The 18,139-nt window shown below is 46.0% G+C and overlaps 6 protein-coding genes across 6 annotated transcripts, besides 2 other annotated features; 3 read left to right on the top strand and 3 right to left on the bottom strand.

The window, feature by feature from the left end:
* Positions 1-1,920: 1,920 nt before the first annotated feature.
* Positions 1,921-3,639, top strand: N7446_013203 (uncharacterized protein; the record flags this gene model as incomplete). Its single annotated transcript, XM_058521944.1, has 4 exons — positions 1,921-2,031; positions 2,097-2,712; positions 2,773-3,269; positions 3,373-3,639. The coding sequence occupies 4 exons, from the start codon at positions 1,921-1,923 to the stop codon at positions 3,637-3,639; spliced, it is 1,491 nt and encodes a 496-aa protein (XP_058365421.1).
* Positions 3,640-4,868: 1,229 nt separating this feature from the next.
* N7446_013202 (uncharacterized protein) lies at positions 4,869-6,854 on the bottom strand (the record flags this gene model as incomplete). The annotated part of the gene is made up of 3 exons (XM_058521943.1): positions 4,869-4,884; positions 4,908-6,316; positions 6,408-6,854. The coding sequence occupies 3 exons, from the start codon at positions 6,852-6,854 to the stop codon at positions 4,869-4,871; spliced, it is 1,872 nt and encodes a 623-aa protein (XP_058365420.1).
* Positions 6,855-8,430: 1,576 nt separating this feature from the next.
* Positions 8,431-8,487: a sequence feature (Protein overlapping with rRNA (N7446_013201, KAJ6042135.1) was converted to a misc_feature.).
* A 42-nt stretch (positions 8,488-8,529) lies between these two features.
* Positions 8,530-8,688: a sequence feature (Protein overlapping with rRNA (N7446_013201, KAJ6042135.1) was converted to a misc_feature.).
* Positions 8,689-9,097: 409 nt separating this feature from the next.
* N7446_013200 (sulfatase family protein) lies at positions 9,098-10,588 on the bottom strand (the record flags this gene model as incomplete). The annotated part of the gene is made up of 1 exon (XM_058521942.1): positions 9,098-10,588. One exon carries the CDS (start codon positions 10,586-10,588, stop codon positions 9,098-9,100), a length of 1,491 nt encoding a protein of 496 aa, XP_058365419.1.
* A 585-nt stretch (positions 10,589-11,173) lies between these two features.
* Positions 11,174-12,993, top strand: N7446_013199 (putative rhamnogalacturonase; the record flags this gene model as incomplete). The annotated part of the gene is made up of 7 exons (XM_058521941.1): positions 11,174-11,612; positions 11,681-11,759; positions 11,822-12,029; positions 12,088-12,222; positions 12,277-12,490; positions 12,544-12,849; positions 12,905-12,993. 7 exons carry the CDS (start codon positions 11,174-11,176, stop codon positions 12,991-12,993), a joined length of 1,470 nt encoding a protein of 489 aa, XP_058365418.1.
* A 975-nt stretch (positions 12,994-13,968) lies between these two features.
* Positions 13,969-15,736, top strand: N7446_013198 (putative MFS transporter; the record flags this gene model as incomplete). The annotated part of the gene is made up of 2 exons (XM_058521940.1): positions 13,969-15,386; positions 15,445-15,736. 2 exons carry the CDS (start codon positions 13,969-13,971, stop codon positions 15,734-15,736), a joined length of 1,710 nt encoding a protein of 569 aa, XP_058365417.1.
* A 1,087-nt stretch (positions 15,737-16,823) lies between these two features.
* N7446_013197 (NPP1 family protein) lies at positions 16,824-17,737 on the bottom strand (the record flags this gene model as incomplete). Its single annotated transcript, XM_058521939.1, has 4 exons — positions 16,824-16,924; positions 16,992-17,318; positions 17,390-17,454; positions 17,514-17,737. The coding sequence occupies 4 exons, from the start codon at positions 17,735-17,737 to the stop codon at positions 16,824-16,826; spliced, it is 717 nt and encodes a 238-aa protein (XP_058365416.1).
* Between the last annotated feature and the right edge of the window lie 402 nt (positions 17,738-18,139).

The following is an 18,139-nucleotide window of genomic DNA, read 5'->3' as shown; positions in this document are numbered from 1 at the left end:
CGAATCGCAGAAATACGGTGTGTCGTTCTGCAGGAGGATATGATGGTTGGGGAATTGCCGTTCGATACATTGCAAGGCGAGATTATATCTTAGCCATTACATCTTTTATCGCCAGCTATGGACTGAGTAGATAGGTCTCATCAATTTGTTTGTAAAAGGAAGCTTACCTTGCTAGCTGGCAAATAAAGTAGAAACCACATGTTGGGGAAAAGGTCTATGTACTCTAAATCTGTTCAATAAGCTATCACGTTATAAGGCAAATGTTTCTCCTCTATTCTCGTATTTATAACCTTTAATTGTTCTTTAGCCAAATAGTTGTGATTGGCTTGTTAGAAGAGGTGTAGTTAATTGAGGCAGTCATTAGCTGAAGTGTTGTTTGAATAGTTACTATTAAACCTCAGAGCGGTTGTAGGTGGGGATCAATCAGTGGACGGGATAATTTACTATCTGGCTCGTATGGAACGGGTATGGTATATAACATCTTATATTAATCATTCAACTAATACTGCTATGGTGAGTCATTGATGGGCGTGCTTTACACTATGTAGACTAAATCTCGTGACAAATCAAGATGACATTTCTGGAAAGGCATCCGCCGCCAACATACCCCATAAGCACCTCAGGTTTAAACCAAGGTTCGATGGTCAGCAAAAATATCAGGTACTAGGTACTACCAACAACCAGCATGGCGCTCTGTCAATTATTATGGTGTGTTTCCAACTACACTAACTACTGTGGCACTCGCTGCTCATAATAGCAGAGATAAAGTTCCACTGGAAACGAGCCCCTGCTCAACTGGTATTTAACTTAATTCATTACCTCCAACATTTTTAGTTTCAACGAAAGCACTCTGCGCTCAGGTCAGGTCAGATATAAAAACAGTCAAAATGTAAGTACTGGACTTTCCAGTTAGGCTACAGTAGTAAACAAGAGACGTCCTGTCCATTGCGCACAATAATCTTTTCTCTAGAAAAAATTTGTTGACCTACAAAAAGGATAATGACACTCTATATTCTCCTGCACTCCATTCATCATACAGGGCTGTGTAAGGCGCTTCGGAACAACGTTCTAGCGAAGAGCCGTTCGAGCGCCGGGTGTCAGCAACCGGCGAGATGTCTCAGTGAGGACATGGAATTTGTTCGTCTTAGTATAAAGGATTATACTAATTTCCCTGCAAGAGTTGTCACAAATGTAAGAAATCAGTGGCATAAGCGAAGTCCCCCAGTTGTTTAATCTAGGAGCTTAAAAATGCTTTGTAGAAAATAATTACCTTAAAGACGCTTGCCCCTTCTTGCCAGCATGTTAGGCGTAGTTATGCAGCTTGCAGTTTAGTCAAAGTTTCCTTATTAGGGTCTACTATCAGAGGGCTTTGCTCTCCGAGTGCATAGTTCAAACATCAGACGTGTGCTGAATTTTATCTTTGGATCACTTGATTGCGGGAGACCCCAAACCCCGCACCTTTCAAGCCTCGGAGCCCCACAAAATGTCACTCAGACCCAGCTGATAGTTAAATCGTGTTTCCAGGGCAGGAACCCCTGTCCGACCGACTTTCATTGGAGAGTCGTGTCGTCTGAGGATCCAATGCATTAGCGTTGTCGTACTAGTTAACAAACCCGCATATTATAGGGTTTCCAAATGTGGGGCAGGGTCTCGATTCGCTGATGCCAAATAAAACACATTGATACTTCATTCGAGATCATAGCTGTGCGACGGACTCAATATATAGGATGAAAACCCTCCCCTTAGTATTATAGCTTCTTCAGAGCCGCGTCATCACATCCATAAAACCTAAGTTGTGTCCAGCAAATCAAGAAATTGCACTGCCTCGTCTACACCACTCAGAAGATGGGATCCTCTCCCCAGTCTCTATACGCGCATCGGAAATGCCTGATAATCTGTGTTACGGTGGCGATAGCTAATATGCAGTATGGGTTAGACAGCTCAGGAATTGGTGGCCTTCAAGCAATGCCCGGATTCTTGAAGGTATTCGGATTCAAGGATCCTGGCAGCCCGATGGGCTATGGAATTGATGTGAGGCTCAAATTTGTTCTATCACTCTACTCAGGATTCGTTCTGGCTACTAACACAAGACAAAGAGCACTGTCCAGCAACTGATATCTTCCCTGCTCACCTTGGGCTCCTTTAGTTCGTCACTTTCAGCAGGGTTTGTTTCCCATTTTCTCGGCCGGCGTTCTGCTCTGTGGATTGCTTGTATTCTCAATGCTGCTGCATGTGCTGTTCAAATTGTCAGCACCACACCCAACGTCCTATATGTTGGACGACTTCTTATAGGGCTTGCAAATGGGTTCTTTATTACATTTTCGAATATTTACACCGCCGAGGTGGCCCCAGCACATTTACGTGGCATTACAGTTGCACTATTCGCATTCTGGGTCAACCTTGGTTCTATTATAGGGACCGTCGTGGACTACTATACCAAAGAGCGGATGGATAAGTTATCTTATCAAATTCCGTTGATCTGTTTGTTTATCGTCCCCACATTTCTTTCGGTGGCGCTCTTCTTCGTTCCCGAGAGTCCTCGATGGCTACTACATCATGGAAGGGAAGAACAGGCACAACGGTCCCTGGTACGACTAAGAGGAAACGATGCAGACCAGACGAGCCTTGAGATTGAGTGGGCTGAGATGGTTAGAGGCGTGGGTGAAGAAAGGGAAGCAGCAAAGAGTGTTGGTTTCTTGGATATGTTCAGAGGCACGTATTATTGTCCTTAAAGAAGCTCACCTCTAGAATGTTGCTAATTGGAAACCGTAGGAATTGATCGTCGCCGCACAATCCTCTGCTATTGCATGATGGCCTCCCAAGCCGCATCTGGAATTTGGGTTATCATTGGATACAACACTTATTACTACTCCGTCATCGGAGTAACCAGATCTTTCCAATACTCTATCATGAATACCTGCATCGGCTTCCTTGGTGTCATGGTTGGCATGTTTTCCATCTCGTGCCTTGTTGGCCGCCGCTCAATCCTTATATTTGGCGCCTCAGCTTGTTGCCTAACCCAACTAGCTAGCGCTATTAGCGCGACAGTCCGCCCATCCTCACCGAATCTCGTTGTCGCATTCACTGCCATTTATATGGTCTTCGTCAATGGATGCATACAAGTGGCCAGTTACCTTGTTGCGACTGAGCTTGTTAGCTCAAGGCTAAGAGCGTGGTCAGTGGGCTCTGCAACATCGCTAGGTAATTTACTCGCATGGTTGACTACCTTCTGTACGCCCTATTTTATCAACCCTACAGAGATGAATTGGGTATGTTCAAAGTTTCCTTAACCATTACTTTCACCAAATGCCAGCACTTTTTACAGTTCAAACACATACAAAGACTTAAAATTTCCATGCTGACTCGCGCCAGGGAGCAAAATATAACTACATCTGGGCCGGTTCTAGCTTTCTATTGCTAGTCTTCTACTTCTTTTTCATACCGGAAATGAAAGGTCGCACTTTGGAGGAGATCAACGAAATTTTCAGCGCTAGAATTCCTGCCCGGGACTTTTCTAAATATCAGTGTGCTATACACGAGGAGATTATCAATAATGTGGTAACAGCTAAAGCCGGTGACAGGGAGGTGGTAGAGATTGAGGATATTCAGGTAGTCCGATCCCGCAGTTCTCACGTCTAGTGTGCAGTACCAACTTGCTTCAAAGGACTCGTTTTCGATTAGGCCAAAGAGGAAGAGGGTTTTCAAATGAAGTGAAGAAGAGTGAGGAGCAAAATAGGATTACTTCTCTAAGATAATTCTCCAGATAACAGTAACATATATATGATTATAGGTGCCCAACAAAGGAGGGAAGCCAACAGAAACAATTTGACAAGAGCATCCAGAGTAGAAGTACCAGTGCCGCCAATTACGGGGCCCCGGTTATACTGTGTTCAGCAAGTCAGAGAATAGTCGCAGGAGTGTGTACTTTATGTATAATTAACTTGGAAGACGTATAAGCTCAATCTCGGGTTAGGTGACGAAATTCTCGAGCAAGATTGGAGTCTGATTTCGGTAAGATGCTCACAAGCAAGTGTTTTCGCCGCTTGTTGCACTCGTCCATGATTAGTATGTATGTACAACAACCAAAAAACGCAAATTTAAGATACCTTGATGGCGAAAAGTTATCTCTAGTATGACCTTCATAGTAATACAGAAAATGCTGGTGCAGCACACCTTGACATGTCTGAAAGAAAACAGCGGACCCTACTAAGATAACCCTCCTGTTTTTGTATTTTGCAGCTTTCCCTGCACTAGTCCTGCGAATGACCGTCCAGCCATGAATAACTTGCGACTCTTAATCACCTATAGTCATGAAGCTGACTTGCTTGTCGGCTTCCTTGTCAGGTATACTAGAGGTTTTCGGCCGTGGAATATCTAATGGCTTTGCAGCAACTGGTTTCGTTTGTCTTGTTGATCAATAAACAGCGAAGCATTCCTACTGTTATAGACTAAAAACTCCGTCCCTCCTGTGACGGTCTGGACGCGAATGGTTGAGGATATGACGATGGAAACAAACATGGCTGAATCGGGATGATAACAGAAGGCGATCCTTACCATGGGACATATCAAGCGCCATCCCACCGGATGGATTACTCTTCCTTTTTCTTTCCCAGACTTAATACCTTCGTTGAATGCACATGTTTCTCTTGATTCCCTTTTGGCTGTAAAACCTCTTAGAATACACATCCGCGAGCGAACACCACAGCCACAGAACCCCAAAGAGCGCTTAAAATAACGCAGGAGTCATATCAACGACGGCCTCCATATCATCCATATGATTCATCAAGCTTCCCGGCCTCGCCAAGTAAGCCAGTAAGGCAGCTTTGGAAATCTTGCGGCCAGCTTCCTGAAGCCGTGTGTGGAGGCTCTTATCTTTGGTCCCACCTGATCTAACAAAGGAAACATACTCTAGGGCCATAGAAGGCACTATGAATGCCTTGCCAGATGGGTAAGGCAAGCATGTCCGCTCCCGAGCAACATGTATAAAGTTCCGTAATCTGTCGATACACGATATTTGGGTGCTCGGAGAAGAAATGGCGCAGGAATCCCGCACAAGGAGAAAGGAAATAAGCAGTGCGGCATTAAGAGCATCGCTTTCAAAGAAGTAGCCTCCACTGCTTGCGAGCGTACCCAACACGCCTTTTCTAGAAGTAGTGCCATGTTTATTGGTCTCTGTTGGACGAGTCGGCCTGAGCAGCACGTCAAGCATTCTAGAAGATAGGCGCAGACAGGTATACTCGGAGAATTCGTACTCGGGTTTCGTCCGGGCGGCAAAATGTTTGTGAAGACAAAATAGAACTCGATCGTAAGTTAGTTGAAGTAATTCTTGAACGATATCAGTGATTGATTGCTGATCTGTCGCGTATTGTTGAGAATTTATGAAATCCTCTATCGATGTCCTCTCCTTCACTAGCTCCGTTCCTAGGCGAATAGCCTCTTCGAACCCCATTATGAACCGAAGTTTATTCACGGCCCCCACAATCCGGAGCCTGAGAGGAAGTGATCTGGTCAACAAGGCAAGACCGCGGCTTCCGATGCCAAGTTGAGCAGACCGAGATGATTGATCTTCGGCGTATTCATAATTTTCTTCTACTTCAGCACGCGGCGGCAAGGTGTCCCAGGAACCAGGTTCTAACGAAGGCGGCATACCAGTATCGATAGCGCAAACAAGGTCAAGCTCGAGAATAGCGTACCATAGGCGCCGACGGCTTTCTGCTTCGTGCGTGGAGAATCGGTTGAATAGCGTCGGTTCACGATGAAGGCCGAGAAGCATTGCTCTATGGATCACATACGGTGATATGAGCATGCATTGGGGTGTTTCAAAGTGGTATATTCTTTTTGCCAGCAACATTAACGTGTCAAGCTGGACAATTTCCAAGTCAATCTCTTGCAGAAGAAAGGCAGCTGACCTCCATGAAACCACCCTGGACCACAGATGAGCAATTGCTGAGTATTCGAGTCGTCCATTTGCAGTGCAGACAGTACTATTCCCAACTAGAATAACAAGCAGGAGCTGGAAGACAAAGTAAGGTGACATCTGCTCAGGGGCTTGCATGAATTGCTCGAGCTTGCCCAGAAATGAGTGACTGTGAATAATACCATACACACACTCGAAAATCTCAAAGTAGTTGGTCACACAAATGTTGATGTACTCTCGGGGAGGAAGCTCAGAAAAGATAGCACTAGGTTGGACGGAAGCAAGCAGTGTTGGGATCTGGGTGCTTTGCATGCGGCCTTTCGTCTCCTTATAATTAATATGGTGCCCCTGCAGATCATTGTAGCCTCCTTGGTCTACATACTGCAACAGATCTGTAAACTGCACCAGAATTAGCTATCATGAACATAAAACTACACGCTATCCAATATGAGGATGAAAAGGGATAAATTAATTAAAGAGGGATACTTACCTCAGGGAGAAGAAAAGACCAATGACTTATGCCACTATAAAAATGTCCGGGCGTATGCCATGTCTCTGAGTCAACAGGGCGCTGGGAATCTTCCCCAGTAATACTTGAGGATTCACAAAATGGGTTTAGTGCGGCAACATTGAGAGTTTCCGTGGTTTCCAGTGTATCTTGACCTGCTGACTTGTTTAGAGGTGGTAGGATCTGAGTAGCAGTGCGCCAATGTGGGAGTTCAAAATTGCGATCCCGTTCTACAGAGTAAACGCATCGCTCCGCTTTCCCAAGCCGGTTGCAATGGTGACAAGGTGATTGGCGATTGCATTTGACCTTTCGACGGCGGCAGGGTAGGCAACTGATTGTTGCTCGAATCCGACGGTGTTCACCAGAGACTGCCTCGCCATAGTGCACAACCCTGGTGGTAATGAAGTTGTTCGAGAACTTGTGGGCCATCTAATCTTGCTGTAGCTGAAACAACGTCTCAGGCCACAGAGAAGAGAATATTCGTCTGGAGGTTGAAGCAGCTTCGTACACACATGGAAGAGGGGCGCTATCTGCCGTTCTCTTTCGCCTCCGATATCTCCGGTCGACTTTGCCGAAATCCGAAACAGCCACACAAGACCATGTTTGGCAGGCTGCTATGTGGGTTATCACGTTTATGGAAGCAAACCTAGAGTCGTGGGCCTATGGCTTGCGGCTGGCCAATTAGCTGAGGGCTACGTGGGCTGTTGACTGTTACTTTCTGATAACTGGAGGAGACCTCCGCGGAGCGGAAAGTTGGAAATTCCGACACATTCATACAGCCTACCGCTTCGACTGAGATGCCAATGGCTGCTTCGGCGATGGATTTAGGGATTCATGAAACAACACATGCCGATACTACAGACATAGAAGATACAGTCCGCTGCCTCGTCAATGGTGGAGCTCAACTTATGATTGGCGACCCTAAAGCGTGTGAAGCACTTGAGCTAGCCTGTTCCACGGGCCATACCGAGATTGTATCTCAACTATTGACCATCCAAAAAGTGGGAGACTGGGCACCAGAGCTCCAAACGGGCTCTTCGCTGCCATTGACGGAAACTACCCAGATATCGTATCCACATTGTTGAAAGAAGGCGCTTATCCCTACAAACCTCGACTCCTCCATCTCCGCGATGATCGAGCAAGGTTATTGGTGTCACACGATAACGCCTCGGATATGCAAGGAATGACATCGAAGGGACCCTTCGAGACCGCGCTGGGGAGAGGAAACAGCTGCTTATTGCGTGTCTTTTTGGAGTCGTTGCCAGGCTTTCGTGTCTCAAATGAAGTCCTTATCTGGGCCGCCGAGGTATATGTCGCCAAATCTTACCTAGGTTGTCCTGAATCGGCAACAAGCTCGGAATTGGCGACCATTCTTGATTTTGACCTCTCACTGGTTGTTCCTAAGGATGTGTTGAGGATACTTGCAGACGGCCATGCTGATGAGCTTCTAGAACTTGTGATACCGCGTAGCAAGTGCACCGATTCGAGGCGATCCACCAACAGATCGGTGACTGCGCGCGCCCTGCCTCTCTTGAGTCAGGCGCCGGGTATGTTGAGAGAGCATCGCTAATGTTGCACTTTGGGGCTAAATGCCTGTTGGATTGGCTGTAAATGGCAGATGTTTTTGATAATTTGTTTAAGGTCTACTGCGGATAGTTTCGAGCGTTGTATTCGAGAAGATAACCTTTCTATGTTTACGTATATTCAATCGTGGCGAAGAATTCCATGATCTATAGGTGCTAATATCTTCAGAGATTGGATCATGTCAATTGCTATATCAATTTATGAGTTGAGTAAAAGTTATGACCTTAGCATTTAACGTAAGACCACTTCAAAAATTTCTACAAGTGACGAGGGACCACCAGGCATGCACCCGATCCCGCATCTAGTACACTGATCTCCCATACTCAACTTGATATCTTTGAACACGAATATATTGTATTATCCGTTTTGCATTTGGGTACTTTCAAGAACAAGACATATTCGTGAGAATGGCTCACTTCAATTAGTCGCAATATCTAGTGCCGGTCACATCTGCGGGCGTAATGCTACTCGATGTCCTCTATTTATAGACAAAGTATTTCTATCATGGGCTAGAAATTACCCTATATATAGTCTTTGAATATATTGTCACAAGCACATACGACCATAGCGTGTAGAAAACAGGGCTCCCAGTCCGCTCAGCCATACTTAAACCACACGCCAGTGAGTAAGTAGTTGGGCGGGTGACCGCCAGCGAATCATCCCTGTTGTATGTCCGCATTCACCTTTTTTTTATAAGTTCGGAGAGTCCCTCTTGCCGCCCTACTCTTCAGCCCCTTTACCTGAATGCCCTGAACACCACTATTTTAAACCTGAATATCCTGCACACCCCTGAACCGCTAACATGTCCTTTCCTTCCCCACCCATACTGGTTCTTTCTCGCAGGCGTGTTGTTTTGATCACAACTCTCTGGTACTAGTTTCTACCGGTTGACATGTCCCTCTCTTATTAGAGCCTTCCAATAAGCTGCAAACTACCCAAACACATAGGCGGTATAAAGAATAAGCTGTGGCTCCTTCTTTTCGAATCTGACATATCTTTTGTTGTAGTAACCACAGCTCTCGATTAATGTCACTGCTTCCACTTTCCGAAAGAATATTATTTAATTCCTAAGATCAGTCTATAACATTCTAACCCACATTCTTGGAATCATCCACCTCAGCACCCCAAGGTCCATTCCCCTCAAAGGGCTTTTCATTTCGATTGCCTGGCCGGTCAATATCAAAGTCCAATCGATCCGGAACCTTCAGCCCAGCTGGAAAATGGTATCGAATAAACCAGGTTGAAACGCCATCCCGGTACAACCAAGGATCCTCCGTCCGACGTTGCCACTCTTCCAACTTCCCTCTCAAATCATCCAATACAGCAGAATACTTTGGGTCTTTCGCGATATTGTTGGCTTCATTTGGATCGTTCTCCAAATCAAATAGCTCTTCCGGCGCTCGGAAGAAATAATCCTTGAGCTTGCGTGCGCCGATTGTGATTTCGTTGTCTGGTGAGTTGCGAATATCTTCCCAGGAAAGAGACCCGTAGAGATCAGCAGCAAATGGGAAATCTAAACGCCATGCGAGGTTGCGATGGTATTTGTAGCGTCGGTCCCGAACGAATCGCGTTGGCCAGTAATTTGTCACCTCGTGGAACGTATGCGAGCCGAAGACCTTATTCCAGTCTGAGAGTCTCATGTTACTGCCAAGAATAGGAAGCAATGAGCGACCTAGTCGTTTCTTGGCCGGGTCGATTGCACCTGGATGACCTACATAATCGAGCAAGGTAGGCAATATATCGATATATGAAACCATGTCACCATTCACAGCGGGCTTGATATTTGGATGCTTGATAATAAGAGGAAGCCGGACACCCGCGTCGAAGAGGGTAGTTTTCGAATTGATAAAAGGCGGTCCGTTGTCGCTGATGAAGATCACCAATGTCGAATCCGCAAGACCGGCTTTTGTCAGGGCATCCAAAACAAACCCAACGCCTTGATCAAGCCGGTGGATGGAGTTGTAGTACTCGGCCAGCTCAGATCGGGTACCGGGAGAGTCGTTGATGAATGGTGGGATTTCGACATCATCTAGATTATAGTTCCCCGTCTGGATTCGAGAGTCATACACCTGGTTATTTCCGAAGCCGCCTCTCGTGCGATCGCGGTGAGGATCATGGAAACCAATCGTCAGGAAGAAAGGTCTCTCATCTAATTGCGAATCCTGGAAGAAGTCCCTCGCTTGGTCGGCAATAATGGCAACATCCCTCGTTTCACTCTCTTTTTTCACTTCCCAGGGATAGACTGAGGAGGGTCCGACATGAATTTTGCCCAGGATCCCGGTCCGATATCCACATTGATTCAACAGCTGGGGCGCCGTCTCGACGTGATCAAATGTAACGAAGTGATGGCGGTGACTGGCAAGTCCATATTGGCCATTTTGATGAGTATGTAGACCTGTGTAGATAACAGAGCGACTCCCACTGCAAGAAGCAGTACTCGCGAAGGCGTACTCAAACCGCGTGCCTTGTCCAGCTAGCTGATCGATGTTCGGGGTTTGAATAGTTGAAGCTCCATAACAACCGAGCTGCTTGCCGAGGTCATCGGCGACCATCAACAGGATGTTCTTCTTGCCCGACATTTTCGACCGAGTCACTGAAAGTATGACTTGAAATTCTCTTATCAGTAGCTTTGGGGGTTTTGAGCAAATAAGGATAATTTACAAGGGGCCTACTATCAAATCCTTTCAGCTATTGGTGCATTTACTTCAGATCAAGCCTAACCCTCTTTGTTCAATTTCCGTGTCAGCGCGATCTGCTAGAGAGATGATGTGCTTCATCGCAAATGAGTCAAGAACAAATAGCCCCCGTTAGGCTCCAAGGTGTTTAACCGAATATTAATTAAAACTGTTGTCATAACTATTGCCTATTGGCAAGCGTCTACCTTTTTGATAGCGGAAATTAGTACTGTAGAACGAACTCATTCTGAATACAACACGATTTATAATGAAAAACGGGCATTTCGAATAAAACAATTTCCTTATCGCATCTCGGGCGATTGAATTATGGCGCCTTCGGTATAACATATTATGCTGCTCAACAGCACTACCAGAAACGACCATGGCGTAATTCCTCAGACTTCGGATTCTGATGATTCCGCTTAAATAGATCCAAATGCACAACTATCGCAGAGTTATAACCATAATTTACTTTTTCATTGCCACAAGATGAAGATATCCCTTCTCTTCCTTCCCCTGCTGTCGGGTATCGCCGCTGGTCAATTGATTGGCCCCGTAGGCCCTACAACAGCCCTCGAGAACAAAAATATCGAGTGCAACATCCTCGATTATGGCGGAGTTGCGGATAATAGCACCGATATATCGACCGCACTAGAAACTGTGTTTTCCGAATGCGTCCTCAAAAATCCAGGTAGCCGTCTCATTGTACCAGAAGGTGAATATTTGATCAAGCGAGGTGTTACGCTCAGTAATGGTACAAACTGGGCTTTCCAACTGGATGGATTGATTACTGCTGCGTATGGAGGAGACTGGACAATTGCGCGTGAGTTGGTACTCCAAGGATATGCAGGAAGTGACATCATCAATGCCACCATCAATGGAGAGGGTGACCAAAAGTTTTTGTTAGATGTTCTTATTATTGTCAATGGTGAGTGTAATCTCTCTTGGTGTAAATTTTCAGTTATATGAATAGCAAACTCTGACACGGAGAGACAGCTGTGGATTTCGAGTTTTATTCTTCGAATGGCAAGGGCGCTTTCCAAGGACAAGGATATATTTACCGGAACCTCAACAAGTAAGGAAACTTGAATTTCTTCGAGATAAAGCTACATCTAACTGGATTGTGTGAATTCCTAGCACTGATCGCCCTCGCCTCATACGTTTGATTTCTCCAACAAATGCCTCGGTACATGACTTGATCCTTGTCGACAGTCCCAAGTTTCACATCATTCTCGATTTCGCTGTCAACGTGGAAGTTTATCATCTCACGATTCGGGGAGGGAACTTGGGCAGTTACGATGGCATTGATGCTATTGGAACCAACTATCACATCCATGACAACGAGGTATGACCTGGAGATCATGGAGCTGAACTTCAATCTGAAGCTTAACCATTGAACATAGGTCACAAATCGCGATGAATGCGTTTCAGTGAAAAGCCCGTCTCATCATGCTTTGGTCGAGAATTTGGTCTGCAACCAGGCTGGGTCCGGAATATCCATCGGCAGCTTGAATGTGTCTGCTGAGATCTCCAACATCGTGTGTGCTCTTTCAATCAATACAGAAACCTCTCGGGGACTGACTTTACTACAGGAAGCACGTAATATCAGCATTATCCAAGGCAACAACATCGCTCTTATCAAGACATATCCTGGGGGATCTGGATACGTCACCAACATTTCGTTCTCCAATTTCCGTTCTCTTGGAAGTTTGTATGGGTTGGATATCAATCAGTATTGGCAAAGCACTTTCGAGCCCGACACTGGTGCTGTCGCATTGAGTAATCTAGTTTTCCGGAACTTCACTGGTTGGTTGGCTTCTAACATTTTGTGCACAATGATAGACTGACAAAATACCTAGGATCCGTTGCTGATGGTGTAAAGCGCCCTCCACTGTACCTTATTGCAAACGACCTCACGTATGCAACGAATGTCACAGTCGAGGATTTCAGCATTTGGACAGAAGCAGGTACCTCGGTTGTCAACAAGATTAGCAACATATTTGGAACTGGAGACAACAGTTACGGGCCCAATAACGGCATTGCACCCCTGAATTCTGGCCAGTCTCCTTATACTTACACTAGCACATATACAATTACCGCATCCCCAACTGGATGGAAAACCCCAAGCACTCCGACATGGGCTGCACCTAGTACCGGCTATGGCAGTAAGCTGAGCAACCCCCAGAACTTACAAGATGTGACTAACATACACTTTGATAGCTGCATCTCCTATCCCCGTGTATAGTCCTGCTCCCCTTTGGCGCCCTGGTGGAGTGGACTATGATTTACATTACTGGGGAAGTTTCTAAATGAGAAGAGGAAAAGAATAGATTCTTACCTTGGGACTGTTTGAAAGAAGTTCGGAAAGACTTGCTTTGTTGTGGATGCAAGGGATGATTGGTATGAGGGGATGAGGTAGTTGGGGGAAATCTAGATATAGCCATTTACATAGAACTCAATGTAACTTCTAAATGGAGATTTTCCTCTTGATTGAAATGTAGGAAATGTTCAATACTTCTCCAAAAACCATTTCCTCCCTTAGTTGAAGAACTGTCAATATACCTACCTCGACAGCTGATTCTCGACCCCAGACGTTCCACAAAGCTTTTCCAAGACAATTATTCCTTGGCACTCGGAAGACAGTCGGAACGAGTGTAGTTTAAACTCGGAGTCATTACGGCTGATTGAAGGTAGTGTGCCAAGGCCGATGGATTTGAGCAAAAGTTCATGTCGGTATTTATGGTGGCGTCGGGTCCCTCAATCATGCCAGAAACCCTGAAAGCCAGATATATTGAACAATAAAGATCTTCCACCAATCTAGCACTGCGAAGTTGCATGCGCTCACCGCTGATTGCTTTAATTAAAGAACGGTTGATGCCATCGGCGCTTACATGGCGAAAGAATCGGCTAAATGACAAGGCTTGTTTCTATTGACCAAGAAAAGCGTTCCTACTACAACTGCTTGGTCTTTCTTCTCTAGGTTACCAATCCAGCCTACTTAGATTGAGGAGTCGTTTTTGTCTACCTAAGAGGAGGATTCGTTATCTCCTTCATCGGAGTCCCTGCCTCCGGTCACTTGGCCCGAATCGCATCATGATTTTGACTGAGCACGTATTCTTTACGGCCTTTTGACATGGTGTCTTGGAATGGAAAATATGTTCTCGGGAAAAATTACGTATATAACGGTCGGTCTCGCTATGCTTCTTATCATGACATCGCCTTCGTCCTTCCACCCTCATTCGCATCGCTTTCATTATATACTGCACCGAAGTGTGTAGAAAGTCATGGAATCGAGATCCTCAAAGGAGCCGCCAGTCTCATATTCTGAGCCTCAGGATAGTGAAGACTACCATTCGAAGGAGGAAGCTCCGGCCACACTCGCAGATCCAGAGCAGCCCCGCGAGTCCAAGTCTCTATTTTCTGCTCTCTTTTCGCGAAAACGCATAGTCGACCCTGATGCAATTGCCACTGTTCGAAGTGTCTTCGATGATCCCTTGCTTGGTAGATTCTACCTGCCCAAGCCCGACTACGAGAATCTGCACAGATTCGACATCAAAGAAAGGTGGACGCACCGCGAGGAGACGTCCGTGCGACGCAAAACCGACTGTAAGATCTTGGTCTGGATTCTTGTCATGTTCTTTGGGTTGAACCTCGATCGAGGCAACCTTGGCAATGCTGCTGCTGATAACCTGTTGGATGACTTGAACATTACCACGAATGACTACAACAACGCCCAGAACATGTACCGTGTTGGATTCCTCATTGCCGAGATTCCTTCCCAGATGCTCGGTAAAAGATTGGGTCCAGATCGCTGGATTCCTTTCCAGATCATTTTGTGGTCTTTGGCCTCGGGTGGTCAATTCTTCATGCATAATCGGGCGGGCTTCTTTGCTTGCAGATTCTTCATCGGTCTTTTCATGGGTGGTTTCATCCCTGATTCAATACTATATTTGTCTTATTTCTACACCAAAACGGAGATGCCTTTCCGTCTTGCGATGTTCTGGTTTGTGGACTCCATGTCTGGTGTGATTGCCTCTTTCATCGCCTATGGTGTCCTGCACATGCGTGGAGTGGATGGCCGCGAGGGTTGGCGATGGCTGTTCTTAATCGAGGCTCTGATCAGTATTGTGATTGGATTCTTGAGTTTCTTGTTCTTGGTCCCGGGTCCTACACAGACAAAGACCTGGTGGAATCCGAAAGGTTACTTCACTGAAAGAGAAGAGATGATTATCGTCAGCCGTGTCCTGCGTGATGACCCTTCAAAGGGAGACATGCATAACCGTGAAGCGCTTTCCCTTGGAATGTTTTGGCAGAGCTTGAAGGATTATGACTTATGGCCGATCTATGTCATCGGGATGCTGTTTGAGATCCCGACTTCTCCACCAAAGACCTATCTCACGCTATCGCTCAAAGCCATTGGATTCGGCACTTTTCAAACAACATTATTAACAATCCCCGTTACGGTGTTTGGGGCTATTAACCTTGTCCTGATAACCGAGTTGACAGAACGTTTTCACCAAATTTCAGTCATTGGTCTACTTACCCAGGTCTGGAGTCTCCCACTTCTCATCGTGCTTTATACCTCATCCGGATCGTTATCGAACTGGGGTCTCTATGCGGTGACATTCATACTGTTAGGATGGCCAAACCCACATGCAGCACATGTCGGATGGTGCTCCCGGCTCAGTAATGCCGTGCGAACGTACCTACTCCTTATCATTCGTTACCGGACTTCTTTGAATACTGATCCACACTTGTAGGAGAACCGTTTCGGCCGCCCTTTACAACATAACTATCCAGCTCTCTGGTATTGCCTCCTCGAATATATATCGCAAAGACGACAAGCCCCTCTATCGCCGAGGAAACTCCCAACTCATCGCTATCAACATTGCTACTATTGTCGCGTATATCTTGGCAAAGGCATACTATGTGGCCAGAAACCGGTGGAAGAAAACACAGTGGGAAAGCTTGACGGCTGAAGAGAAGGCGACGTATCTACAAACGACTACCGATCAAGGAAATAAACGGTTGGATTTCCAATTCGATAGTTGATGCGTAAGCACCACACTGAAAGATACATGGCAGGCGTCGATCCAGGTAGCTTCGATAGGGACTAGAGATCATCTAAACATATACTATACAGTCGGTTCATCCTTCGCCTTACAATATTCCTAAAACATTATCACTAGACAGTGCCCTTAGCTGCCACGTTTCTCCATACTGTAGATTGCAGGGCCGCGGACAGTCATAGGTCAAAAGCCCTTTCATACCCCAGCCTTCATATAATCTACACGACTTACACACATATGGAAAACACGCAAACGGCAAGCGCATGGAATAAGAGCAAAAATTAGAAATCAAAGCCGATAGAGTAGAAGCGTGACTTTTCAGGAAAAGCTTCAAAGCGAAGGATCCGGTCCATTGGCTGGTTCACTGGTGGAAAGGGCAGCGCGGGATAATTCGGGGAAGCCATATTGACTCCGCCAAACATATATTGGCCATTGCATAACTCCGGGTTTTCCACCCAGGTTTGCTTGCAGAAAACTATGCGTCGAGTCCGAACGTGTTCCACAACCACTCCACCTTCCCGGTAAGAGCATCGTTGATTTCGAGGTATATGTGGGACTCGTGTTGACTCGGGATCGAAAGGCTGAGGAAATATCCAGCATTTACTTTGGTGGCGTTGATTGATAGTGTAATGAAGGAGGGAACCACTAAGAAACTGTTAGGGCAATAGATATCAACATTGCGAAAGAGACATATAGGATGACCACTTCGGTCATCTGGTGGTGGATGGCGAGAGAAGGGGAGAGAGAGGAAAAGAAATCAAGGTCAATTTATAATGGTCAGCTTAGAAGGAAGTCTCGGAAAGTGACAGACACTTGAGGCAAACAAAACTAAAAAAAAAAAAAAAAAAAAAAAAAAAAAAAAGAGGAGAAAGGTGTGGCCAAAGTAGGGTAGAAACAATATATGAAACGGTATACTCGCTTTGAGGCTTTTGTATGGAGACTGTTCAATACTACATGGCACTATATACACATTTATAACCCCTGCTGCATATACATTTCCTCAGTTCAAAGTAATATGACCGCCCAAACAAAGTCCAAATTCCCATGCGACTTCACCTCGGAACCAGTTCTTAGAAAGTAGCATTCGCCAAATTATTAGCAAAGTTATTCTCATTGAACGGAACATTCCCAGATCCAAAGTCCGTAGTATCCAGCGCATCTTGAACAACAGCTACAAGGGGAAAAAAGCGTCAGCGCAACTACATCCCAAAAACTCCTTTCCAAAACAAAGGACTTACTAGACATAGATTCCCAAGCAACAAGCGGCTGAGTCCCACCAACAGTACTCGTAAGACCACAACTATGATCAACAGGCCAAATAGACTCATACTTGATCAGGGAAGCAGTGCCATGAAGCGTGAAGCCATCAGTGCTGCAATCCCAGCCGCCGTGAGCAGAAGGACAAACAGCGACGACGTTAGAAGCTGAAATCGTCGTGGAATCTTTCAGCCAGACAATTACGCCTTCCCAGTCGTGCCGGTGGCCGATTCCTGTTGATGGTTCGTCTTTGGGGAAGTACCATGAGTACATTAGGGCGTAGTAGTCGCCTGAGGTGCTTGCTCTGACTATCCAGCACAAAAATGGGTTATTTAGAATAATTTCACGTTAGACAATCTGTGTTTAGAAAGTGGCTCACCATATATTTGACCGGTGCTGCTGCTACAACCATCAGAAGAACCACCTGTAGGCTTAAGACCAGCACTGATTATACCCTATTAGAGCCACAAGATGATGAATGAAAGAGCATGAATGAAACTAACTTGGTATTACCCGCCGCATCAACACCAGGGAACGGAACACATCCATTGACAACATACAAATCCGGCTGGTAAGCCAGATAAACCTCCCCAACCGTCCCACTGGGCACAGTCTGCGGCAACCCAACAATCGCATCAGACGCGACAGTTCCACGGCGGAAAAGGTCATGGGGAGAGGCGCGTGCCACAGAGAAGGCTGCGAGCCCAGCAAGCAGATGGGAAATCATACTGTAAGGGTTGGTTGGTGTGTGCAAGAAAGGCAGAAGAAGACGACGACAAGATATCCCAAACATGAAGCTTCTGCGATCATCTTATATATCCACCGTTCGTCGAGCGGGCCATGGTTCCATAGTATCTCCGTAGCGTCCGGTTGCTGAAAGAAGCGAAGTGCGGTTGAAACGGTCTTCAGCCCTGATGGAGTATAGACGCGGAGGTTAGACCCACTTTCATCTGCGGAATTAGATGTGATCGACGGTCATGTCTTAGGTGGGCGTGCGATCGACATGAGTGGTGATTCGTTATTTTTTTGTTTTTTTCTCCGGACGCGTGGATATACTTAAATGGAGTTAGGCTGTGGTTGTTTTTGAACTATGTGGTGGAGTTTAATATACCCGGACGGACAGCGGCCT

The sequence above is a fragment of the Penicillium canescens genome (genome assembly GCF_028828765.1).
Source record: "Penicillium canescens strain IBT 15451 chromosome Unknown utg000011l_segment0_segment0, whole genome shotgun sequence".
In the NCBI taxonomy this organism is placed as follows: Eukaryota; Fungi; Ascomycota; class Eurotiomycetes; order Eurotiales; family Aspergillaceae; genus Penicillium; species Penicillium canescens.
Note: the sequence above shows the minus strand (reverse complement) of the source record. Positions and strands in the feature narration are given on the sequence as shown.